This window comes from Hyperolius riggenbachi, chromosome 1, assembly GCF_040937935.1.
Source record: "Hyperolius riggenbachi isolate aHypRig1 chromosome 1, aHypRig1.pri, whole genome shotgun sequence".
Taxonomy (NCBI): Eukaryota; Metazoa; Chordata; class Amphibia; order Anura; family Hyperoliidae; genus Hyperolius; species Hyperolius riggenbachi.
Genome location: NC_090646.1, coordinates 254,869,902 through 254,897,770, shown reverse-complemented (window position 1 = coordinate 254,897,770; position 27,869 = coordinate 254,869,902). Strand labels below are relative to the sequence as shown.

The window sequence follows — 27,869 nt, the reverse complement described above, 5'->3', positions numbered from 1 at the left end:
TGGTCACACTTGACAGTAATCTGGTGTTAACTTATATAATGAAAGGGTGGTAATAATTCTTTAATTATTTATTTATTTTTAGAAATCAGCAATTGATTACTGCTATAAATCATTGTAGAGCAATAATCGTATATGGTCCTGAAAAATGGTCACAGTTGATAGCAAACGATGAGTGGAGATAATTTCATACAATAGCCATGAATTGCTGCTATGAATTATTGCTTTACTAGATGATGGCCTGGCGTTGCCCGGGTAAGTATTTGGCTGGTGTTGGCTCCATCCACCTTTTCTAACCCTAACACACAATTACTCAATGATCTCGTTTGTGAGCTATGCGGTCTTTGGCATCAATAATTAGCATTGAAATTAAGCAAATCTGATTGGCTTTGGCCACCTTCTGAATTTGAACCCCAGTCACCCAACCAAAGCAGTGAAGAAGGAGGATGAGGAGTACAGAGCAATAAAGCAGAAGGATGAGGACAGAGCAGTGAAGCAGAAGGATGAGAACAGAGCAGTGAAGCAGGATGGTGAGGAGGACAGAGCAGTGAAGCAGAAGGATAGGATAGAGCAGTGAAGCAGAAGGATAGGATAGAGCAGTGAAACAGAAGGAGGAGGCAGAGCAGTGATGGAGGATGAGGACAGAGCAGTGAAGTGAAGCAGAAGGATGAGGACAGAGCAGTGAAGCAGGAGAATGAGGACAGAGCAGTGAAGGATGAAGAAGATGAGGACAGAGCAGTGAAGCAGAAGGATAGGATAGAGCAGTGAAGCAGAAGGATAGGATAGAGCAGTGAAACAGAAGGAGAAGGCAGAGCAGTGAAGGAGGATGAGGACAGAGCAGTGAAGTGAAGCAGAAGGATAGGATAGAGCAGTGAAGCAGAAGGATAGGATAGAGCAGTGAAACAGAAGGAGGAGGCAGAGCAGTGAAGGAGGATGAGGACAGAGCAGTGAAGTGAAGCAGAAGGATGAGGACAGAGCAGTGAAGCAAGAGAATGAGGACAGAGCAGTGAAGGATGAAGAAGATGAGGACAGAGCAGTGAAAAATTAAGGTGATGTGGAGGAGAAAGCAGTGAAGGATGATGATCAGAGATCATCTAGACGTTGTGGCTGTGCTTGTGCTCGGTGGCCTCTCTTGTCGGGGACTGCGGGACTCCTTGTACTGCTCCAGGAACTCAACGGTGTTGCTGTGACATGTGGGCAGGCACTGCAGCACAGGCTGGCTTTCAGGAAGCAGCGGGTGTTCACATGCTTCTTCCGCTGAGACAGGCTGCGGAGGTGGGGTTTCCAACAAGGTGTGGAGCACAGTGGACAGGCTACCAAGCTTACCATCACTGTTGTTATTAGAGGAAGCCTTTGTCACAGGCTGCAGTCTCGGCGGCCTTTGGTTTGCTAACAGTCTTCAGGTTCGGAAGCAGCTGTCAAATCTGTCTTGCTACCTGCCCATCCCCCTTCTTCTCTCCAATCTTTTCTTTTGACATGACATCCCTGCACAACAGAGAAAGAGGGAGGGAGGGGCAAGCAGAGTGGCTGCTGGCCACAAGGCATTGCAGAGAAGAGAGTGCAACAGCGTCCTTCTCTGCATCGGAAAGGAGTAGGAGTAGGAGGCAGCCATTTGGGGAAGGGATCCGCCTCTATCGCCTGTAGGCTTGTGCCTACAGTGCCTTATGGTAAATCTGGCCCTCACTTTAACCAGTTAAGGTCCGCACTAATTGAAATCTACACCCCGTTTTGATGGCTATCTGGCTACCAGGGCGTAGATTTCAATACACAGACGCCGCGTGTTCTCAACGCTTTTTTCGCTTCCAACGATCTCGCTGCTGTCTCTCCGCCGCAGCTCACTCCCTCTGCCGTCTCTATAACGGCAAAGCCTGTGAGCAGGTCAGGAGCCGATTTCATTGGCTCCTGACCCTGTCTATTAACGTAAGCAACTCCTATTGGCTTACATTGAAAGGCAGGGTCAGGAGCCAATGAAAGCGGCTTCTGACCGGCTCACAGGAACTCTGCTGTCATAAAGACAGCAGAGTGGGTGGCTGAGATTACCAGCGTGTGGCGTGGACGGGGATTGCGGCTGCAAAACCCCTGCATTGAAGGATGGATCACTTTATCAGAGGCAGCGAAGTAGTAGTTTGGACCCCCTTACAGCTCTAGGCCCCTGTATGGTCGCAGGGGCTGCTCCCCTGTAGCTACGCCCCTGCCTCTGAGGGACAGCTACTACATAGAATGGTCAATGTACTCTGTGATATGCTGGGAAAGCTGTTCACGCTATAAAATGCATTGTAATTAATAATAATAAAAATAATTCAGGTGTATGAAAGGCAGAATGTGCCTCTCTGGCCACCTACAGCTCATGGAGCTTTTGTTGCTCGAGGGGCATTTTTAATTCTCTTAAAAGTTTTATTCTCACTATTAAACTGAATTCTTGCATGCTATCTCTATGTTCCTGAGATGATGAGAGATTCCTTCTCTCAGCCACCTTATACAACCAGAATCGGTAAATCTTCTACAACCAGAATTGGTGAATTCTGTTTAAAGTGACTCTGAAGTAAGCTGGATATGGAGGTTGCCACATTTATATTCTTCTAAACAGTACCAGATGCCTGATTGTGCTGCTGAGCTTTTTGGTTTCAGTAGTGTCTGAATCACACAACTGAAGCATGCAGCCAGTGTAGTCACACCTCATAGACCCGCCAAAAGTCAAACTCCTACTCATTGTGGGTCAGTTGATTTAAGTGTCAGCAGCACAAGACAGCCAAGTGATTGTCATATATTGTTTACTTGTGAACAGTATCAATCACATGGCTGTCCTGTTTGCCTCGTGCCACTAATATTTTGAGCTACTGACACAATGACTAAGCAGCTCAGGTGTGTTGACTTGACGTCACTGGCTGCTAATTTCAAGTGTGTTGATTCACATGTTACTGAAGCCAAAAAGATCAGCAATACAGACTGGGGTTTGATGTTTTAAAAGAAAATAAATATGGCACCCTCAATATCCCACTCACTACAATTGCTTTAAAGAGGAACTCCAGCAAAAATAATGTACTGAAAAAAGTGCTTAATTTTTACAATAGTTATTTATAAATTATTTAGTCAATGTTTGCCCATTGTAAAATCTTTCCTCTCCCTGATTTACATTCTGACATTTATCACATGGTGACATCTTTACTGCTGGCAGGTGGTGATGTCTGTGGAAAGAGACAATGCATTTTTGATGGTTGGAAACAGCTGTTATTTCCCACAATGCAACAAGGTTTCCCACAGTGTGATGTCAGCAGTTCTGACATCACATAGTGGGAGGGGTTTAACCACATTATCAGCCATAGAAGATAACATAAAGCATTAGAAGGGGACGCCATTACCACTGCGCACCCAATCAAGCATGTCAGCCCAAGATATTCCTGCATGTGCAATCGATGCATATGACCAATTTCGGTCTGAAATTGGCCGCATTGTCGATCGGGCATGCTCTTGGCGGCACCGATTTTCATCCGATTCAATTATAATTATCGATTTGGATGGTCGATCAGACACCAAGTTGTGTAATCTATGGGCACCTTAAGAGGCTGGACATAAAGTTTTGCAAAATACATTTTTTCAAACAAGAGAAGACAAATAACATTTAGGCTACTTGCACACCAAGACGTTGCGTTAGGTGCTACGTTAAGGTCGCATAACGTGCACCTAACGCAAGGCCTGGTGCTCTTCGATGTGGACATCAGAGTGAGCCGCGTTGTGCAGCTCACACTGGTGTCCGTGATGTCGTGATGCGTACTCTTGGACGCATGCGGCATGACGTGGTCCCGCCAGCCAATCGCCGCACAGAGCGGCCGCACCAGGAAGTAAACACTGCACGTCACAACGTGCAGTGAATATTAATTAGCCCTGTGCCTGGCCGTTCTCCGCTCCTCCCCAACATGACTGCGCAAGTGTGCATGTGCAAACAGTCTAACGCGGCTTAAGCCGCTGTAACGCCGTAGCATGCTGCACTTTCGGAAGAACGTGCAGCGTTTCATGTAACGCAACGTGGGCCCTGTGAACAGCCCACTTGTGTTACATTGCTGTGCGTTGGGGGAGCGTTATAGGCTGCACTAACGTGCGCCTGTAACGTCCCAGTGTGTAAGCAGCCTTATATTGCACTTTTCTCCTTGTGGGCTTTTGCTGCAGCCACTAGGGCACGCTCAGTAGCAGTGTTAGCCCAAGGACTCCTTACTGAGTAGGTGCTGACTGACTGAACAGGAAGAGCCAAGATTCAAACCCAGGTAGCCTGTGTCAGAGGAGAGCCCTTGAAGCAAACCTGAAGCAGTTTAAAAAATACATTGTATTTATTTTTTCTGGATTTTTTTCCAGATCAAACAACATAAGCGCTCTGCAATAGCGCTTACAAAAACGCCCACAAAAAAGAGCGAACACGCAGAAAATCGCCAGAAAACGATTTAAAAACACAGAAAAAAAAACCCACCGCGGATAGACACACGAGCCAAACGCAATGTGAACAAGGCCTCACACTTATTATTTTAAGTTAGCCAATGAATGGTATCATCCTGATTCAAAACTTCTTGCTTACACATACAATTAATTATATCTTAAGTTTATTTTCACTTTATTTTTGCTTGAAGGGCATATTCACAGTTTTATAGCAACTTTCAAGTCTCAACGCGTCTGCGTTTAGAATTAACGCACTGCAAGTAGTGAGTTACTATAACGCAACATTTTTCAAAGCAACGTTAATGTCGCACTGTGAACGTCCCATCTCTGCAACGTGCCACTGTGAATGCCATCTAAAGGGAACTTGTAACCAATAAAAGAACCCCTGGGAGGTACTTACCCCGGGAGGGGGAAGCCTCTTGATCCTAATCGGACTTCCCCCATCCTCCTCTGCCTCAGGAAGCCAGGACTGGCAGCCCCAGAAAAATCAGCCGACAAGCTTGTTGGAGGTGCACTTGCAGCAATATTTATCATCCGCGCTCCTGCGCATGCGCTGTAACAGTTTTCCGGTAGGCTCCAGCGGAAATAGCCGAGCCTGATTGTGTCCACTCTACTGTGCAGGCACTCACGCCTGCACAGTAGAGCAGACCTGATCGGGCTCGACTATTTCTGCCAGAGCCCATCGGAAATATTGACATCCGTGATGTTCGTGGGCTGCCAGCGCTGGATCGCCGAGGTTTAGGAGAACAGGGGAAGCCTCGTTAGGATCCAGAGGCTTCTCACTCCCCTCAGGGGAAGTTTTCTTTATTACAGATTCCCTTTAACCATTACACTCTCCAGCCATCGCAAGCTAATACATTATAGAGTTTGTATGTTCTCCCCCTGTCTGTGTGGGTTTCCTCTGAGCACTCCAGTTTCCTCTTACATTCCAAAATCATGCAGTTAAGTGAATTGGCTTCTCCTTTAATTAGCCCTAGACTACAATGGACAATTGACTATGGTAGAGATTAGATTGTGAGCCCCTATTAAAGGACAACTGAAGCGAGAGCGGTATAGAGGCTGCCGTATTTATTTTCTTTTTGTTTCTGGAGTGATTCACACTCTACTGCAGCTGCCAGGCAACTGGTTTTATTTAAAGGGACTCCGAGCAGTGATTAAAAACAAAATCTGAATTTACCTGGGGCTTTCTCCAGCCCACCGTAGGTCGGGAGGTCCCTCGGCGTCCTTCTGGCTCCTCTCCCGGTCCCTCCGCAGAAATGGCACCCGGCAACACCGGAACTGAGTGTCAGGCTCCCTCTTACTGAAAGAAGATGTTAGTCGTCATCACGCCGCGCAGGCGCTGTACTGTCACGCCGCCCACCGTGACGATGTGAGGTGGCCAGCAGGATGATGACAACTAACATCATCTTTCAGGAAGAGGGAGCCCGACACTCAGTTCCGGTGTTGCCGGGTCCCATTTCTGCGGAGGGACCGGGGTGGGCTGGAGAAAGCACCAGGTAAGTTCAGATTTTGTTTTTAATTACTGCTCGGAGTCCCTTTAAAAGGAAATAAATATGGCAGCCTTCATATCTTTTTAACTCTTGTTAAACTTGTTCTTTAAAGGACAACTGTAATGAAAGACATATGGAAGCTGCCATATTTATTTCCTTTTAAGCAATACCAGTTGCCTGGCTATCCATGCCTGCTGACCCTCTGTCTCCAATCCTTTTAGCTACAGACCCTGAACAATGCAGCAAATCAGGTGTTTCTGACATTATTGTCAGATCTGTCAAGATTAGCTGCTTGCTTGGCTTCTGGTGTGATTCAGACACCACTGCAGTCAAATAGACCAGCAAGGCTGCCAGGCAACTGGTATGCATTATAAGGGAATAAATATGTTACAGTTTTCTTTTAAGGGACAGTTAGTGACAGTAGTATATATTCTGTAAAAGCGCTGTGGAAGATGTCAGTGCTATATATATATATATATATATATATATACTAAACAATAATAATAATTATTTTATCACAGGTCTATATAAACGACCTGAAGTAGTAGAAGTAGAGCCTCTGGGGTAGAGACAACTGATGAAGAAAGGAAAGGGGTGAACTAGGCTCCGAAACAGAAATTTTCCCTTTAAAACAGGGCCATTGGGTGCTGTTGTTCGAAGTGATCAAATTAAGCACTTTGTTGTGCGCTGGTGTCCCAGGGCAGAGCAATGCTTTGTCACAACCTATATATTGTTAACATACTGTGCTTTCAAATAAGCTTCTCTGCCATGGCAGTCAGCTGACACAGGAAAGAGATCAAATTACAACTTGTGATTAGACACAAATAAGGGGGAATTAGACAGGCTAAACTCTCTGAATACATACAGGGTGCATTTCTCTATGTTTTCCTTCTGTATGATGCAAGAGTTAGGGTCCACTTTAAGAAATCCATTGAGAATGTTGCATAACTGATGTTATAGAACTGGCTTTTACCATGGAATTCAGGTTAGTGTCACAGGAAAAAAATAATTGAAGATCATTGTGGAGATAAAGATGCAATAAATTGTTAAATCAGTATTCTGTAGCAAGAAAGGTAATTACCATTTAAAATAGTACTGGTAATTAACTGCTATCCATGCCTGTCTAATCTGAAGGTGACTACATCAGCTAATGAGATGCAGTCAAATCTATTATAAAGATCTAATTTATGATAAGCCTTTTTACTGCTGATGGCTGATGTTCTGCCTACCTGTTATTCACATTCCTGATGTTTCTTCACCCATGTCTTTCCTCATACTTCAGGTGAGGCCAGAAACCCACTAGGAGCGATTTTCTGAGCGCTTTGCGATTTGCAAACTCTTGCTACTGTAATGCTATGGGTGTGATCCCACTTGAGTGATTTGATTTTATAAAAATACCCCATAGCATTGCATTAGCAAAAGATTTTTCAAATCACAAACGATTAGAAATTGCTCCTAGTGGGTGGGTTTCTGGCCTGAAGCTGCAACCAAACAAGCAATTTCTATCTATCGGCATATAATACGTTTCATAGTGAGGTTAAATAGTGTCATCAAATCTGAGGGCTGCTTTAGCGCTTGTTCACACTATGAGCGTTTCTGTTTTATTTAAAACGCTGATAATTTTAGAAATCGCCCTAAATGCGCTTGCACAATGATTTCCTATGAGACTGTTCACATGTGCGCATTTCGATTTTATTAAAATCGCAAACGTGCTACATGTACCATTTTCTGAGCACTTTGGCTCAATGGAAGGTGTAGGGAAATCGCAATGTGCTTGAAAAAGCGCTTTGTATTGCGCTTTCCCCTGCGCTTTTATGAAATAATACATTGTATTTATACATTTCCGTGTCAAAGAGTTCACTTCCTGACTAATGTCAGGAAGTGAAAATCGTTATCGCTCAGCAAAAGCGCTTAGAAAAGCAATTACAAAAGCACTTTTCTAAGCAAAAGGAGTGGCAAAAAGCAGGGAAAAGCTCTCTATAAATCGCTCAGCGCTTGCGATTTATAATGTGAACAAAGCCTTACACTTAATGCTTTTTATGTGTCTTTTTTTTTTTCTACACAGCAGTGCAATGTGAAAAAGCTTCAGTTTTTCAGCACATCAGTAGTCTATTCAGTTACAGCTGACAGCAACTGATATTGTGTAAAAGGTCCCTGAGGGCCCTTTCACACTGGGGTGATGCGGTGGGGTGATACCGCACTCTAATGATAACCTATGGGGAAATCACATTACCTGCATTGCGGTGCGATGCGCCGGAAGTCCTCAATCTGATGCGCTACCAAAACTTCATAACCGCATGTACCTGCGCTGCTCAGCGGCCAGAAATTATTAAAGTCTATGGCAACGCATGGATTTAAAAAATATTTTTCGGCGCCGATGCAACGATGTTGTGATGTGCATGCGCGGAAGCGTATTGTTACAATAAACAAGCGTGCGTCACTTCCTGTTTGGCTGGATGCCTAACAGGGAATACCGTGTAGTAATGCGGTATTCCCTGAAGGCCTGTGTTTGGCGGTGCTGATGCCAGGTTGTGGTGTGAAACCGGCTTTAGAGTTCTCCAGAAAGTCAATAGTAGTGATGTGCACAAATTTCGCATTGAAATTTGCAATTACGATGCAAAATCGTAATGCAAAATTTCGGAGAAAATTGTCATTTTGTCTATAATTTTAATCATTCGTAATTTTGTGTAAATTTTCGCATAATCTTTGCGTAATTTTGTGCTGATTTTAGTGGTTAAAGCATAGCAAATTGCCACCAAAATTGCTACATATGTTAAGGAGAATAGTGGGTACGAGTAAAGAAAAGAATTCTTCAAGAATACCTTGTAAGTAAGGAAAAATGTTTTTTAAACTGTCATTTTTCAGAATCAATTGAATTTACAAATCGTAATTACGTATAGGTGTAATTGCGAAAATTTAGGGGAAATTTAAAGGATACATGAGGTGACATGTGACAAGATGAGATAGGCGTGTATGTACAGTGCCAAGCACACAAATAACTATGCTGTTTTCCTTTTTTTTTTTCTCTGCCTGAAAGAGTTAAACATTAGGAATGCAAATGACAGTTTCTGTCCAGGTCGTCTAACTATAACAAAACCATTACTGATAAGGAATTACAACCATAAAACACTCTCATGGCAGAAAATGGCTTATGAGAACAGGAAAGAGATAAAAAAAGGTCAATCATTTATAGTTCTGGCATGCTTCAATGAACGTGTCATTGAGCAGAGACAGTGAAACATTAAAAACTTTAAAAGTAGATTTAAATCTATATATATAATAAGCTAAGTGCCTCAACCTTAAGCAAGAAGAAGAAGTAGCACCCTGCCCCCAGGGCCGGTCCAAGGAGGAAAAAGGGGCCGGTCCAAGCAAGAAGAAGAAGTAGCACCCTGCCCCCAGGGCCGGTCCAAGGAAGAAGAAGGGGCCAGTCCAAACAAGAAGAAGACGTAGTGCCCTGCCCTCAGCAGCGGTCCTAGACTTGCCTCCGAGCTGGAGGGGGTAGCGGGCAGGAAGGGGGTATTGGGCACAGCGGTGGGGAGGGGTGTCGGACCCCCCCCTCCCTCACCTGAGTACCCCATCTGCGCTCCCCCTTCAGCTTAAGCTCAGCAGCAGCCGCCGCGCTATTAGTAAGAGGCAGCGGGCAGGGATGACTCACCTCTTCCGCGTTCCAGCATGCGTTCCACTGTTGTCACTTCCTGCAATGCTGGCTACTGTATTGTAAGTGGACGGCATTGCAGGAAGTGACGACAGTTGAATGCACGCTGGAACGCGGAAGAGGTGAGTCATCCCCGCCCGCTGCCTCTTACTAATAGCGGCGGCGGCTGCTGCTGAGCTTAAGCTGGAGGGGGAGCGCAGATGGGGGACCCAGGTGAGGGAGGGGGGGTCCGACCGCCCTCCCTGCCGCTGTGCCCAATACCCCCTTCCTGCCCGCTACCCTATTACGTGGCGTATGCTACGCCGCAGGTCCGCTAGTGTAAAATAAAACTGTAGGATATGAGGGTTAAGCACCAGGAAGGGGGGTTTTAGGGTTAGGCGTCAGGTGGTTTAGGCATCAGGAATTGGGCTTGTAAGGTTAGGCGTCAGGAAGGGGAGCAGTGGCGTTCCTACCATTGGGCGCAGGGGGGCGTGGCACCCCGGGTGACTGACAGCCAGGGAGGTGTCACCACGACCCCCTACAGTTGCAGAGCAGGAGCCAGGAGGGGAAGAGCAGTGCTAGAAGGACGGGTGACAGGGACAGCGGCGGTGAGGGGGGACAAATCCCCCCCTCCCTCACAAGGGTCCCCTCCTTCTGCCTCTCTTCCCCTCCAAAATGCGAGGAGCGGGGGCAGCGGGCACCAAACAGGCAGGGCGGGCAGGTGGAGAATGCTCACTACACTTCTGGGTTCCAACGATGCGTCGCCGTCACATGCCTCTTCTGCGCCTCCAATGCTGGTCACGGCATTGAAGGCGCAGAAGAGGCACGTGACGGCGACGCAGCATTCATGATTGAATTATATAGAAAACTGCGCCGTGTGTGGCGCAAATCATTTTGAAACGATTCTTTGGTCGATTGGAAAAAGAAAAAATATAAGTTGGATTTTATAATCGAATTGGAAGGTAAAACCTTCTTATATAGTTCCTTTAATGGGAACAATCGATAATTGCCTCCTGATTAGTTTCTATTGTCCAAATCACGATGAAACATTGAATATGAAGGAAAAATTGTACCATTAATGGGCACCTTCACTGTGATCACATCCTGCTTTAGCACATGATCATGACTAGTAAATTTAGAGACTTACATATCCACCACCTGACCAAACTGATCACATGCTTCTCCATGAGTTCTCCTAGACATGGCCATCACTATGACGTGAACTCTGAGTGTCCGCAGCTCTCCTTAGCTACCCATGCAATTTGAGCCTACAAAAGAAAAGTGCTTCAACAATGTTAGCTTACTTCATATTTATAAAAACAAATGTTTTCACATTTCACTTTGAATCTACTTGTTACATTTTAGAGTATGCAGCTGCACTAATGATTAATTCACGGTGTTATTAATAATGTGAAAATGTTAATAATTTGCCAACTTGTAGAACACTCATGCCTTATTACCATAGGCCCTAACACACCCTTGGAACTGGTTACTGCTGTGGCAGCTGTTTTAATTGAGGAAGTAGATGCATACCGTATCTTTATATGCGACAGTAGTTTACAGTGACACACTGCCTTTTATTTTCACAGCCTGCTGCCAACTTTGACCTGTCTGACGAGTTTCTTATACGCTGCTTATTTTAATATCTGTTTATATTCAGTTAGGCCAGCCCTTTGGGCACACAATTGACTCTGCCAGGCACTAATCACTCATAACTACAACATCAACGCTGCGTGCAAGGAAGGAAAGCTGAACCCTCTACATCTCCAAGGTGAGTTGGCTGATATTCTTTCATTGTTCAGAGACATATAGAAAATGTGATAGAGAATTAAACTTGTACATTAAGGTAATTCAGAATTCAGTCCTGCTAAATAAAAAACAATGAGGGCTACTAACTGCAGTTAGTACCTAACTGAGTCGATTTCTACTCACGTTAGATAGTTAGCAAAACCTATCCTCGCTGGAGGAAAGGTTTCATAAGCTACAGGTACTAGATAAGATACCATAGGTTAGTCCTAATCCGACCCTACTGGGGTTTGGGACGGATGATGGATTATCCTGTAAAATATCATATTAGAAGTTTTGGCTGAACTGTAACTCTTGTTTAATTATGTATAATATTATGATATTTAGCGTCATATTTTGGCTTAAGTCATGATAAGTTTACCACTCAATGACTATATTGTCTCTGTTTACTGTTGTTTATGCAATACTCTGTTGGAAAACTGTTCTGTTTTCTCTACAAAACTTTTCAATAAAAATGATTGAAACTAAAAAACAATGAGGGCAAAAAGGGCAATGAAAGTGTCCAGGGGCGTAACTAGGCCCCACCGGGCCCCCCTGCAGATTTTCTGAGCGGCCCCCCCCGGGGCCCGCTCGCGGCCGTTTTGTGGGTGCTGGAGGGGTGGCAGCATGAGGGGAAAGCCTTGCCCACAGTCGGCGGGGAGAGGGGTAGTTCCCCCCTCTCCCTCACCTCGGGGCTCTCCCCTCTGCGCTCCCCTCCAGCTCGTAAGTGTCTGTGGGGCTGTGGTGGGCAGCGAGCGGCGGGCAGATACATACCTGCTTCCGTGCGTTCCATCGGAGACTTCTCCCTCTAGCGGCTGACGTCACTTCCGGAAGTGACGTCAGCCGCTAGAGGGAGAAGTCTCCGATGGAACGCACGGAAGCAGGTATGTATCTGCCCGCCGCTCGCTGCCCACCACAGCCCCACAGACACTTACGAGCTGGAGGGGAGCGCAGAGGGGAGAGCCCCGAGGTGAGGGAGAGGGGGGAACTACCCCTCTCCCCGCCGACTGTGGGCAAGGCTTTCCCCTCATGCTGCCACCCCTCCAGCACCCACAAAACGGCCCCGAGCGGGCCCCAGGGGGGGGGCCGGGCCCCCCTGCGGGCGCAGGGGCTGCAGGGCCTATTCCTACGCCCCTGAAAGTGTCCCAAGACTTGGCTGACTGTCATTTCTGGTAGCTGCCTTGATGTGTGAGTATTGTACAGGATTGGAGTCTGACGAAGGCGGAATGGCCCAAAGCTTACTTCTATTCTTTTAATTTAGCCGGTAGATGGTATCATCCTGATTCAAAACTTCTTGAGAAGCTTTTCATCACACATCTTTTGCTCCGGACAGTGTCACTCACTTGCTCTCATGCCTTGACTGACTTGCATAGTCTTTATACATCACACCTAATGTTTAGGTTCACTTTCTAAACAGGAATAAACCCCAAAATAGTATTCTTTGATAACCATGAGAGCAGAAACGGAAATAACGCTACAGTAAGCTGTATGTTTCGAACACACATATGCTGAAAGCAGGCATTGTAACATGCATGAGGGGATGTAGTGAGGTTATTTAGATGTTTTTAGATTTTCAGATTTATTAAATCTTACTTACTCTGATGTGCGAATCTCACTCTTTGTAAAGTCACATCTGGTCCCACACACTTGTGTCTCTAGAACCCCTGTAGTGGTCCTCCCCATTTAAGGGAACCACAAGCGACAGGTGTATGGAGGCTGATATATTTATTTCCTTTTAAACGATATCAGTTGTTTGGTTGTCCTGCTGATCCCTTTGGCTGCAGTAGTATTTGAATCACACACCTGAAACAAGTATGCAGCTACTCTTGTTAGATTTTTGTCAGCAACATCTGATCTGCATACTTGTTCAGGGTCTATGGCTAAAAGTATAAGGGGCAGAGGATCCGTAGCACAACCAGGCAACTGTTATTGTTTAAAATTAAATATCAGCCTCCGTATCTTTCTCCCTTTAGGTGTCCTATAAAGAGTCATTTTGTTTTCCATGAATCCGACAGTTTTGCTGCCCCTTTGTTACCTTGGTAGCCCTAATGATTATGTTTAAAGGGAACCCGAGGTAAGAGTGATATGGAGGCTGCCATATTTATTTCCTTGTAAACAATGCTAGTTGCCTGGCAGCCCTGCTGATCTTCTGTCTTGTCTGAGTCAAAACCCTGGAGCAAGCATATGATTATTCCAGTAAAGCCTTATGCTACGTACACACTTGCGATAACTATCGTTTGCAAGGAACGATAGTTACCAGACAAACGATATTGGAAAGATTGGAATGCAAAGATGAGATGCAGCGATCATCATACACATTTTAACGTTCATTCTCGCAGAAAAGAACATGATCAGAGGGAAATGTTGCGTATATATTTATATAAAAAAAAAACACTAACTTGATAAAAATATATTATAGTTAACTTGAGAACAAAGTTTATTTTAAATTTGTAATGTAACAATCTTTACGGGTTGCGCTACACAGGAAGTACGGAAGCTGGGCAGAATCCAACGCAGGCGCATTGGCCCTTGTTACGATCGTTCTCGGCAGATAACTGTACACACTATAGTTTTGTAACGATTGTCGCTCGATATAATCCGTCCTGTTGGATTTTCTCATCGTGCCGATATCGTTCGTTTGTCGTTGTACTTAATGATCGTTTGGTAAAGTTCTTTCCCCGATTGTCGGCAGAATGATCGTTAAGCTGCTGTTTCAAACGACCATAGTCGCCAGTGTGTACGTAGCATAAGTCCGCTGATTCAGAGTACCTGATCTGCTGCATGCTTGTTCAGGGTCTATGTCTGAAAGTATTAGAGACACAGGATCAGCAGGATAGCCAGGTAACTGGTGTTGTTTAAAAGGAAATAAATATGTCAGCCTCCATATCCCTCTCACCTCGGGTATCCTTTAAAACCTTATCAAAGGTGAATGGTAAGCTTCTGCAATATATCTGTAATTTATAAATACTGAAAATAAAGTTGATGATAACTAATAATAATAATAATAATAACTGTTATAAAAAGAAAAGCTATAACATCTAAAATGCAATTGTAGTTTTTCAATAGAGCGCTGGTCTGTTGAATTTCTAGCTATGACATTGTTATATATAGTTATGGGTGATCTTCCATGCCTTTACCATAAAAGCAGCTTGATGTAGCTTTGGTCCAGTTGTCTATAGTCCATAGAGGTATGGCCATCTTTAGGCTAAACTGCCATTTTTTTGTATTTCTGCAACTGATAAAATAAGACCATGTCATGACTTATTTTCAGATTTTACCACCTTTCCTAAATGTAAAGAAAAATAGGATCGTTTCACTTTCAACAACTTTTTCTGTTCAGATTTTTCATCACTCCTAATTGAGTAATGAGTAATGGAGATTCCTAAGCATCCTATAAATACAAATAATCCACGTACTTCATCAAATAGCCCAGCTATTTAACTAGGCAGATGTGCACCAGTTAATGTCACCGAGTGCTTAAAATAGGTTTGCGCTCGTTGTGCATGCATGAGCACGCACGTGAATGTACATTTTGGCAGAATGCACGTTTATTAAACATCCTATTTGAGTTAATTAGTGCACAAAAAGGACGTTTGTAAATTTTCTTTTGACACTTTTGCTTGCAATGCAATACAATACAGGAAAAGGAAGCTACACCCATCTATAACTCACATGTTACAGCTTTTCTTTCTTTCAGTGTGTAAATCTCCAGTTCATTTTAGTTATCGCAGTACTCGTTTTACTAGATTACAGCTGAATTAGTCACTAAGGTGTAATTCATTTATCATAAATCATCCAGGAAGGTTGGCAGGACAGAGCTACATACTCACACAATTAAATATAACATAAATCTTGTTTAAATGATCTCAATGAAAGCATAAACAGTTTCCTTTTTTAAAATTCTGTCAACCTACAGATAACTAAGGGCTCGTTTCCATATGCACGCTTTCAGCTGCGTTTATGGAAACGCGATCGCAGGGACATCAGAGAGTGCATAGACTGCACACTCTGATGTTCACATACATGCGCTGCGATTCACCACTGAATCGCAGTGCATGGTTGCACTCATTTTGGGGAATTATAATGAATGGGATCGCAAGCACCACCCCCGGGGGAGTCACGTGCAATGCAGAGCCGTGCTGAGACACGGCTCCTGCACTGTATAGTGGAAAGGAGCCCTGGGGCAGGGGACACACTTGTCTTCCAGTTTTCTGTATGTGTTTTTCTGCATGCGTTTTCTGCACACATTGGCCTCAATTCACTAAGCTTTATCAAACACTTTATCAAATGTTTGATAATTTACCTCATGAGTAAAATCTAATTTTGAATTCACTAAGGTGTTATATATTTATAGAATGTTTTATCGATAAAACATTCAATAAATATATAACACCTTAGTGAATTCAAAATTAGATTTTACCCATGAGGTAAATTATCAAACGTTTGATAAAGTGTTTGATAAAGCTTAGTGAATTGAGGCCTATGTGTGTTTCTATGCAGAAAAAAGTGCACATCTTTTCACAGCAGCTAATGTAATTGATAGACAAATCTGACAAAATGTGTAGAAGTATCCTGCAGGATGTCAGTTTTTTTGAGAAAAGCACATTAAGTGTGAACTTGCCCATTGATTAACATGAGTTCTCAGTCTTTCCGTGAAGAAAAGGTGCTCGAAAACAAGTGTGTCCCCTGCCTTATAGATCTGTTGTTAATCAGAAATCTGAGATATATTCTGGTAAAATTATTTAAGAATTGGCAAATGCCCCAAAAATAGTTCTAAGGAAAACATGCACACAGAATTACTGTATATTTTAATTTTTCCCTATAACAGCTTAAAAAAAAACAGAGGTGAGAGACATATGGAGGCTGCCATATTTACCAGTATTTCCATTTAACCAAAAGCAGTTGCCAGGCAGTCCAGCTGATCTTTCCGGGCAGTAGTGTCTGAATCTCTACTGAAACAAGAATGCAGCTAATCTTGTTAGATTTTTGACAAAATATCTGATCTGCAGCATGCTTATACAGGGTTTATGGCTAAAGGGGCCCATACACTGGTCGATTTTAGCCTTCGATCGATCAATCGATTCTACAGAATCGACCAGAAATCAATTCTATCAAATTCCCCATTTGATCGATTTGCGGCCGATTTCGATCAATTTGATCTATCTGACAGGATGGAAGATCTAGGTCGATCTGCTGCTGGCAGCAGATCGATGGCCCATAGAGTTGCATTGGATGTAATGGTCCAATAATGCATGTAGATCGATTTTCAATAGATTTCCAATAGATTTTGTTCTGAAATCTATTGGAAATCTTTTCCTAGAGTAAAACCTGTAAATTTGCATATGCTCTCAAATGAAAATGCTGGCTGCCCAAGAACTACTTAAGCAAAATAAGATACCAGTTTGTTAAACTATCCTTTTTGGTTGCTTTGCCTCTGATCACTAACCACAAAGTGGATTAGGAAATTTTAGTCAGAAACTACAACCAATAACTCAAAGGTGCTAATGGTGTAAATGGTGTTAACACATTAAACGAGTTTGCAGTATGTGCGCAACACATGGTATGTTACGAAAATACCGATAAAGTTGCCATGAGCTGTCTGCACACAGCAATGATACTGTAGAAGGTAGAACGGGAGATACACAGAAATGATACCATTAATATTAACAACGAGTAAAGAAATACAAGTAGTCATGTGAACGTTGTTCAAAAACATTCAGATCTCAGCTTCATTGAAAACCTTTTATTCCTATTTTATAATAATGTGGGGCTGTTACCTAGCGGCGCATCTGTGCAGCATTAGGTCCCCACAGTGTCACCTGCAGGATGAAGTTTGACCCTAACGATGGCTATATATATATATATATATATACATATATATATATATATATATATATATATATATATATATATATATATATATATATTAGTATTTATATAGCGCCAACATATTACGCAGCGCTGTACAGTGTATATATATATCTTGTCCCTAACTGTCCTTCAAAAGAGCTCACAATCGAATCCCTACCATTGCCATATGTCTATATTATGTAGTGTAAGTACTGTAGTCTAGGGCCAATTTTAGGGGAGCCAATTAACTTATCCGCATGTTTTTGGAATGTGGGAGGAAAACGGAGTGCCCGGAGGAAACCCACGCAGACACGGAGAGAACATACAAACTCTTTGCAGATAGTGCCCTGGCCGGGATTTGAACTAGGGACCCAGTGCTGCAAGGCGAGAGAGCTAACCACTACGCCACTGTGCTGCCCACATATATATATATATATATATATATATATATATATATATATATATATATATATATATATATATATATATATATATATATATATTTTTTTTTTATATATATATATATATATATGTATAAACAAACCAAAGTAATGCACGAAATGAACATGCTTACACACAAAGTGTTTATGTATTCACACAGTGATTGCTTGTTGCTTACCCTCATTTCTTTTGCCATGAAATCTTGAACTTTTTTAAGTGCTACATGCAGGCTATAAACTATATGACTAAAATATGTTTATTTTGTATTTCTAATTGAATCAGACCCAAATAGTTGAGTTCTCCAAAAGAGGGATTCTAAGCCCTTTCCTCTCTGTTCAAAATCAAAACAAATAATGGCTAGAACTAAAGCTGTGCTTTACAGCCTCTCTCAACCTTCTTATTTTCTACAACCCTTGCCCCACACATCCCCTTCCCAGTAATGATGTATATACCACATACCTCTGTATATAAGAATGTTAGTTTTCAGCAGCATGGTTACATTACTTGCACTGCGGCCATCAGTGCTCTTCTTATGCCTGGCACACTTGTCAGATCGACGGGTTGAATCGTTAATTTCTGACAGGTCTATTTAGGTTTCTGATCAATTTTCCGATCAATTTTGTATGTAATTGGTCGTAAAACGAATAGGAAAATGATCGAAATCTGATTTGACCTGACAGAAATTATTGATCTGACCCGTCAATCTGACAGGAAATTGCATGGTGTATACCAGACATTAGTTGTAAACAGACATGCATTGTCTTCTGAGAGAGGTAGCAGTGGATAAGATTCCACTGACTCTCCCCCGCCCCCAACTCGGGACTCTGGAGGCTTAAGGTGCGTACACACGCACTATGGTAATGAACGACGGGTCCGTCAGACCCTCCCGCTGGGCGGCCGTTCCAGCGACAGTAATGCATGTGTACAGTCTGCCAACAGACTGTACACACACACTACTGTCGCTGGAACGCCAGCCCAGCGGGATGGTCTGACGTACCCGTCGTTCATTGCCGTAGTGCGTGTGTACGCACCTTAAGTTACCACTCAGCTAACCTTTTAATTGGGATGGATAAAATGAGTGTCATCATTTGTGATAGGGCTGTGGCTATGGCACAGACTGCTTGGACAGGATCTGCTTGAACCCCAGGTAGTGTTTTCCAGAAGCCTGTCAGTCAGCAAAATCAAAGAAGGTGCAGTGTGGGTAACATGATTGAGCTGCAGGTTCCTAAGCAAGGCATTCACTGTTTGTTTTTAATACAGTGTACATACCATTTCAGTACTGGGGAAGAAAGGGCAATGAGGATCCAAAATCTGAGGTGGAGAGGAGCTTAATGCTGGGAATTCATGGGTCATTTTTGCCTCAGATAGATGGCTAGATAGATAATTTCCGACATGTCCCATCTCCCGTTCGATCATCTTGCTGCTCGATGCCTGATAAAGGTGAATGGAAAAAGATAAGAAAAACTAGCGGAAGATAAGAGAATCGAGTGGAAAATCAAGCGGCAAAATCGATCGAGCAGAAAAAACGACCCGTGCATTCCCAGCATTAGACAGATCTTCAGTCTTTCTGAAACATATAATCCCCCTGATCTAACCTTTATACTTTGAACAGTTTTGAAAGAACCATATCACACCTAAAGGTTTACCTGAACAACTAACAAAGTGGTATAAAACTCAGCATTTCTTTTTTTGCTCTAAAAGATTATTTACACCATAAAACCTATTACCACAAAATAATAATAATAACATTGGTAGCAGAACGGCTTTCAGTTTACACAGCACTTTCTTTTTCAGTGGGCAGCTTCTGGCTGCATCCAAAGATGTGATATCTTATCTTGTATTTACTAATTGTAGCTCAGAAAGGAATGTAAACATTAGCAGCATGCTGGAACTGAGCTGCCTCACATAGTAAAAGCAGAGACAGCTGAGATATGATCACTAGATTTGATATATAAATACAGTAGCTATGCAATAAAATGCAATGTCAGCTTTCAGAGCAGATAAACTGTACTTTGAGAACTTGTAATTTGTAGACAGACAATATTACTTGTGCACAAAAGCAAATATGATAACTGTATGGGTAATACAAAGTAGGAAAACACATTTTTATTAAATGTCATGTCAGCTTTATCCCATTTTAAGTTTCACTTCCTCACTCTAATAAAATGAAAGATAAGCCTCTGGAAAATAATGACCAAATCTTACATTTTATTTTGCAGATAATGTTGGAGGCCGCAGCACTAATAAAATTGAAACAATGGAAGAAGACAATTATTATCCTCAGTTTGGTCGGTTTGCTTATCTTAGCAGGTGTTATTGCTGCCATTGTTATAGCAGTTGTCCTTGGTAAGACTAACATAATCTACTATCATATTAGGTTTATTAAGATGTGTTAAGGTACATACACACCTGTAATGTATGTCACCTGATTTCCTTGGGCCACATCGCTGGGCTGACCAGTACACACGGCTGACAATACGTTTTATTGCTATGCGAAGGGGCAGAGGGACGACTGAGCATAGCATGTGTGACATCACGTGGTAGTTAGGGGAGCGGCGAATCAAAGAAATTGTCGGGTCAGTTAATCCGCCGGGTGGATAAATTTCAGGTCGTCAGTTGAGTGCTGCCATACACAGGGCTGATTATCGGCTGAGGTGGTCATTATAGACCGCCTCAGATGACCTTAATCAACCATGTGTACAAGCGTTTAAGGCCTCAACAACTGCCTCAGCAGATAATCAAGTGTGTGTACGGCAGCCCTTGACCCCCAACCCATGAGCGATCTGCCCGATGGATCAACTTACCTACCAGACAGCCAACTTCTTTGAAGATGCTGGTCCCCTGCCCACCACATGACGTCACATATGCGCCGCTCTGTTGTCTCTCTGCCCCCCCCCGCATAGCAACAATACCCGTCGACAGCTGACACGCGTCTTTACTGGCCATCCCAGCGATGTCGCCCAAGGGGATTGAGTCCTGATCCTCGATGGGCGACGCAAGTCAAAGGCGTGTACGCACCTTTATTTCTGTAGTTAACACCAATAACCTGGAGAATTTAAGTGTACCTGAAGTAAGATACTTACCTCAGTAGAGGATAGTCCAGAGGCTTCCCTGATGGGTATCCTCTGAAAATATTAATGTTGATTATTGCTCGCAGCCGTACTCCTCCTCTGTGTACGAGTGCGGCTGCATTGACAGGCGCAAAACACAGTGCGCGCCTGCAAGGTAGCACAGAGTTGCTCGTGCAAGGCTTTTTCCTTCATGCACAATGTGAAGGCACGAACCCTGCTGGCATTTGTGCAGTGCAGACACGTACTTTTGAAATATTTTATATGACAATAATGTAGCAAACATTTGATTTGTAATACAGTGTTATGGTTATTTCCAGATTAATTCTAAAGAGAGATTTCTTAACAGCCAATGACATATGGAAGCATGTATGGAACCTACTTCTAGATGTTTTATGCAGAATAAAGGAGACTGTAAAATCCTTGAAAAACATCCTGGTGAATAACCAAAATGTGAGGTTGTGCTGATAGACCAGGATAGTTGTGTTCCTCCTTCTAGGTTCTAAATAGAAGAGACAGGTGCTGAGGGATATGGTCAATTTGCATGCAAACAGTTATGAACCTTCAGTATTCACATACCCAATACAGACGGTGATAAAATCAGCTATAAGCTGTCAAAATTAAGTAGATTCATTTACAAAGACTGCAGATGTTTTTTTTTACTAAACCAGTTCACCACTTCATGGATTCCTTCCTACTCTGCCTGCCCCAGTCAACTCGCAAGCAAATATTTCATACTCTACAACCTGAGTTTCAAGCCATTGTATGGAATCAGGCTTATTTGAGCATGTGTTTGAGTGCTGAGGGTTAATAACTGTTTGGCCCGGTTCACATTAGACTTTAGCAGCGGATTCGGCCATACAGTTCCATTGTCCATTCCGCTGAGTGGACGAAAAAATGCTGCAGACCCTAATTTTTTTGTACCGTTTTGCCCAGCGGAACAGAAATGGAGGGATTTGTGGTGCACTGGCTGTAAAAATGGACCGTTTTCCAGGGTCCAGATAGCCGGATCCGTATGGCCGGATCCGCAAAAAAACAGGTCCCAATGTGAGGTTGGGTTAGTAAATGGTGTTAACATTACATGTTGACATGCTAAGAATGATCTGTCTTATAAATTGTGAGGATGAGCAATCCAGCAATTTAAGAGTTTTTCTTTACTTTTTTTTTCTATTTCCAGAAACAAAGAAGGCAGTTCCCTCAACTCCTCATTATTATGATGGAGCACTACGGATTAATAATTTAAGCTACAGGAATGCATTCAATGACAGCAGTAGTGCTGAATTCAGAGCATTATCTTCTCAAATTGAAGAAAATGTGAGTATAAAAAAGCTTTAAATTCTTGACTTGTTTATGTTCTTATTTTCTTTTCATTTTTGATACCTTGTTACCAACATAAAATACTTTCCCAGCCTCTAAGCGGGCGGGGATGTGGATTTAAGGAAATGCGCACTGGAGATTTCTTTTTTTTTAAATACAAAGACAAATAATATGTGTGTCACCTTGATATGAGGCAATTTGGTGATAGGCTGGCAGAAGAATAGTCAAATAATATCAGAACTAATATGATGTTTCCCATCTGTTCAAAGGAATCGCTCAGATTGGAGTAGGAATAGGTGTATTATTCAGTCTAACATTTGAATGCTTGGTGCAGATTTTTCAACAATACAAATATGGATAGACAAGGAGAATATATTACAAAACCAAAAGACCACAGACTCTGATCATTCACCTTAGGATAATGCATATTTTTGCCTGGCCTGTGATGTATCTGCAATATACAGTAAACTGTGGATTTATATGACTCTCTGGATGTCATGAGACATAATTACCTCCATTAAAATGAATTGGAAATTGTGCTCGCTGCACTGCAGTCAGGCTGCTTGCCTCACTTATTTAAGAAAAGGGCTACAGTAATGCAGTACCTCACAACACTACTTCTACACTGTGTGCAATGGATGTCCATTGTTCTTCCACCACCTCCATAGCAAAAGAAGTCCCAATCCCTGCAAGCAACATTTTTCGTGTGTGTGTGTGTGTGTGTACCTTTACCATAGTAGAAAATACTTTATCGCCTGATGTCAGAGATAAAACAACAATGGCTCAGTGCAGCTCTAAAGTTGCCCATACATCTATTATTATTTTTATTATTATTTATTGTATTTATAAAGCGCCAACATATTACGCAGCGCTGGACATTAGTTTAGGTTACAGACAATATTTAGGGCTGACATACAGCAAAATGACAAAAGGTAATGCTTAGTCAGTCACTGGAGGAGAGCATGGAGATTAGGCAAGTTAGGTTCACTCAAATGCATAGCATGGGTGCACAGTAATGGAAGTGCATGATCAGGTAGAACACATAGTGATGTATGTGCAGATTGACCATGAGACAGATGTGTCCCTGATCAAATCTAATCAGAGAGAGAGATCTGTTGCTTGCCCATACACCGCAGAATGATTTCCGATAGATTTCATACTGAATCAGCCTAGGGACACCACCTCTGCCATCTGCCTGGTAGGTCCCCCAAATGTAAAATGCCCCCCTCCCCCAGTGCCCGTGCAGTGTAAATTCTTACATTTTTACCTGCGACTCTTGGCCTCATTCGGCTTCACCCCTGTATGCACATTCACCTCAAATGCCACCACATGGCACTAGTGATGTCTCAAACTTGAAATTTTCGGTTTGCGAACACAAATTTGTCGCAAATGTTCGCTTACCGTCATAGACTTCAGTGGGCAGGCGAATTCTAAAACCTAGAGGGTCGGTTTCTGGCCACAAAAGTGATGGAAAAGTTGTTTAAAGAGGCCTAACACCGTCGTGTTTTAATCTCTAAGGGACATAAATCATATTACATGTCTAAATTTGAGGAATAAAGTGCTTTAAAATGTCCGTTGTGTGTACACGTCCATCAGGTAGTGTAAGGGTTAGGCCTGGTTCACACTGACAGACGAAACGCCACATTTACCGCACCGCAAACAACCGCAAAGAGCTTTCATGATAACGTCAGGTTTGTATATGGCAATATGCTAGAACCACAGGAAATCACAGCAGCACGACCCCTACGACTCCTGCGGTGTGGCCTGCCCCTGCCTGTCTTTTTTCTTTTTTTTTACAATATTACAATATCATAAAAAAAGAAAAACTCTGCCAGTGAGGAACTGATTGTCAATTCACGCAGGTCTGGTGACATGTTTATGCTATGTACAAAAATCACCTCAAAATATAGGCCCTGCCAGTGAGGCATTATGCAGTGCAGTAGTGAATATTATGTGCCAGTAGTGGTGGTGACAGATTATTGGGTTATCTAGTCAGTGCACTACTAGGACCAGCAGACCTGTCTCCAACAGCTTACTTGTGCACTGGACGCAAAGAACAGCAATACAATAGCAATAAAAACAATGTACCAGCCCTAAAAAGGGCTATTAGCTGTTCAGGACACTGTGGCAGTGTTGCCAACTAATCCCTTTAATTACTGAGACATATTAATTATACAGGTTTTGGGGCTAGGTAGATGCAGTTAAAGCACTGATTATGTGCAAACAGCCCCAGAACCTGTATAACTTAGAGGTGTCAGTAATTAAAGGGATGAGTTGGCAACACTGCACTGTGGTAGCAGCAAGAATCTTCACTGAGGACACAGCAGGCCTAATTAACACTATTCCTGTCAGCAGCACACTCTCTCTGATCTGCCTAGCACCTAAGCCAAACACAGACTGCAAAATGGCTGCAGTGCTGGCTTTCTGATAGGTGGGGGGCGGTCCAAGTGGAAGGGATAGCTGATTGGCTGCCATGTGTCTGATGACTCTGGGGCGAGGGGTCAATTTTTGGCTCCATTTTGTAATGTATAGGGGGCAGGTTGAACACGCCATATGTTCGTGAACAGATGCGAAAGCGAACAGCCGATGTTCGCCAGGAACTGTTCGCGGGGGATCAGTTCAGGCCATCTCTATGTAGCACGTGTACCATGTGACGTCACACATGTGCCTGGTGCCACACGGGGGTGACAGCAGAGGAGGCCGGGAGTTTCTACAGTGGAACAGGTGAGAATTTTCACTGCACGCGAGCACCAGGAAGGACATTTTACACTTGGGGGACAGCGGACGGCGATCTGTCGCATACGTCAGTTGTCACGATATCACACGCCATTAGCACCACACACTCGATCAAGGCAGGGGTGAAATTTTAGCTCTAGTACTACTCCAATAACCTTGGATTTTTTCTTCATGTTTGTGTTTGTGTGAAAAGCTTGTACAATTTTTACAGATGTTTGTGACCTGTTGTTTTTAATGCTGCAATGGGCCCTGATTTTTTTGAAGTCTAAATATTTACTTATTATTTCTGTTTACAGATTCGAGCACTATTTGATAACTCTGTACTCAAAAGACATTTCAGTATGTCCAATGTGATTGCACTCAGGTAAGCAACTCTTTTATGTTTTAGATATTATTTACTGTGTGCAATAAAAATGAGAGTGCGTCTTCTTGATTTTGTTGTGTTTGTGTAAATTTGTACAAATATAACATAAATCAATTGTTATGGTGGGCAAATAAGTCTTTTTCAGTGAGATCTGTGCTATGCAGGCATATTCTAGCCCAGTGATGGCTAACCTTGGCACTCCAGCTGTGGTGGAACTACAAGTCCCATGAGGCATTGCAATACTCTGACAGCTCTAAGCATAGCTTGAGGAGCCAGAGGCATGATGGGATTTGTAGTTTTGTCACAGCTTGAGTGCCAAAGTTAGCCATCACTGTTCTAGCCTAAGAAAACCACTGGAAAACAATGTAATTCCCAGGCAAAGCCTTCTTGTGCCTGACTTCATGGCAGGCTCTGTCTTAATGATGATGGACCAGTGGGTGGGAAGGGGGGTGGGGTCTCCCCACCCACTGATGCAGTGTCATCAGGTCACATGTGGTGCTTAGCCCACCTGCTCAGCAATGCAGTACAGGCATATTTCCGAAGACTGCCTAAGTTCTTCCTAAACCTCCAACTGCATTGCTGCGGGCCGCCCGTAGCTCGGCAGCCACCAATAAGGAAATAGCTGCCGAGCTGGGGGAGGGCTGTGGCAACATAGATGGGCACAGCCAGATCCTCAGCAGAACATTTGAAAAAATGTGCCATGGCTGTAGGGTTGGAGCAATCAGCTGCCTGGAGGGATGACATCTGAACAGGTACTTAATCCTGACACCCCCAGTTCTCCATCTTTGACAGTCTTTTTCCCCTGGAGGTACTCTTTAAAGAGAATCTGTATTGTTAAAATCGCACAAAAGTAAACATACCAGTGCGTTAGGGGACATCTCCTATTACCCTCTGTCACAATTTTGCCGCTCCTCGCCGCATTAAAAGTGGTTAAAAACAGTTTTAAAAAGTTTGTTTATAAACAAACAAAATGGCCACCAAAACAGGAAGTAGGTTGATGTACAGTATGTCCACACATAGAAAATACATTCATACACAAGCAGGCTGTATACATCCTTCCTTTTGTATCTCAAGAGATCATTATACACAGGCAGTGTGCATAGAGGGGCCAGGAGGGGGGAGATGCATCACAGAACCACAACACTGAAGAACTTGGCAGCCTTCCAGACACAGGCTGACAAGTCTGACAAGAGAGAGATAAGTTGATTTATTACAGAGACTGTGATAGTAGAAAGTGCTGCAGTAAGCCAGAACACATTAGAATAGCTTTTGGAACTTGTAGGATGATAAAAAACAGGATGTAATTTTTGTTACGGAGTCTCTTTAAGACCACTTTAAAGATTCATAACTTGATTGAGAGTCAATGCTCTGTGCCCTGACTCCCTTTGCTGCTGCAAAATCCTTCTATTATTTCTTTTCATCTAGAGGTCCAACAGACTCCACACACATGTATTGTATACACAGCTAATATGGGGAATGTACTAATTAAGCAACATGGCTCTCACCAGCTTCACAGTTCATTACACTACTAATTTAAAATTGATATATACCAGGACTGTGAGTGACAAACTCCACATCATGAAAGGAGTAATGGTGGATTAAGAAGGAGCGGCAGAATGTCTGGTGGTGAGGATGGGCCACCTGTGATTCAGTGGTGTTGCTAAGAAGCCATGGGCCCTAGTGCTAGTTTAGCATTGGGGCAGTCCAAGCATGCTATAGATAACAATTGATACAACACACCAAAACCAATCAAGGACAGCCACAGTGTCAGAGGTGCAAGAAGGGGATGGGAAACGGTGTGTTAATGATCACTACTATTCAAGTCAACTATAGAAATGAATATTATCAACACAGGACCAATAAATAGCTAATACTGTGTTTGAGGGGTCGGCCCCTCGGGGCCCCTCTAGCCCAAGGGGCCTGATGCGTTGCTACCTCTGCACCCCCTATTGCTACGCCACTGCTGTGATTTGCTGAGCCTGAAAGCAGTTATTTATTTTTTTGCAAAAAGCAAGCATTTTTGTGATAACATTTTAAATGCATTTTTTATTGCATTTGCACTGAACACAATTATAAATCAAGTACCTTAACTTGGACTTTACAGTTATTAATGTTGTTTTAAAGTATATCATTTTCAGGCTAATCTCTCTGTGCCATGCTTTATTAAATTTAACCTATAATTTTAAAATGGTATTTATAATGTATATTTGTGTATTATGTTTTGCAGGCCTGGTGTTTTAGTGGCATTTATATTACAATTTCAAGTTCCAAATGCTGAAAGTGAGAAGTATTCCACCTTTTCTGTTGAAAACATATTTAAAGAAAACCTTAAGAATTCTTTTTCGTCACGTTTCCTCGTTGATGAAAGCTCAGTGCAGCTGTCAGGCAAGTAACATCCAATCTGAAATTTTCACAAACTACCGGTATTTATTTATTTAAGTGACTCCTCAGGACTCAAACTCTTCAATTAATTCCTTAAAGCTGTCTCACTAATAACCCCTTCCCCCTCAGAAAAAAACATAACAGGGCTAGTGCTGACAAGTTCAGTGTTGCTCTGCTAAACTCCCCAACTACCTCTCCAATAGTGTGTTTGGGTATGTGGCCTCTATCCATCCATGGGTCTGTTATGATGCTGTGATCTAGGACCACATTTCTGCTGACCTAATTTTGCTGGTTCCTATCTCCCACAGACTTCCATTAGGAGGCATGCAAATGAGCAGTAGTCTCTGGGAGTAGACACTGTTTGGAACGTGAAAGCAGAA

The 27,869-nt window shown here is 42.9% G+C and overlaps 1 protein-coding gene across 1 annotated transcript in view; it reads left to right on the top strand.

Moving 5' to 3' along the window:
- The window catches only part of LOC137571601 (transmembrane protease serine 11G-like), a 49,350-nt gene extending 21,850 nt beyond the window's left edge, over window positions 1–27,500 (top strand). Inside the window, exons 2-6 of the mRNA XM_068280996.1 lie at window positions 11,207–11,317; window positions 19,842–19,968; window positions 21,868–22,004; window positions 25,040–25,107; window positions 27,335–27,500. Of these exons, the coding sequence (XP_068137097.1) occupies window positions 19,845–19,968; window positions 21,868–22,004; window positions 25,040–25,107; window positions 27,335–27,500 (495 nt within the window). The 5' untranslated portion in view covers window positions 11,207–11,317; window positions 19,842–19,844. The remainder of the gene's footprint in view (window positions 1–11,206; window positions 11,318–19,841; window positions 19,969–21,867; window positions 22,005–25,039; window positions 25,108–27,334) is intronic.
- The last annotated feature ends 369 nt before the right edge of the window (window positions 27,501–27,869 follow it).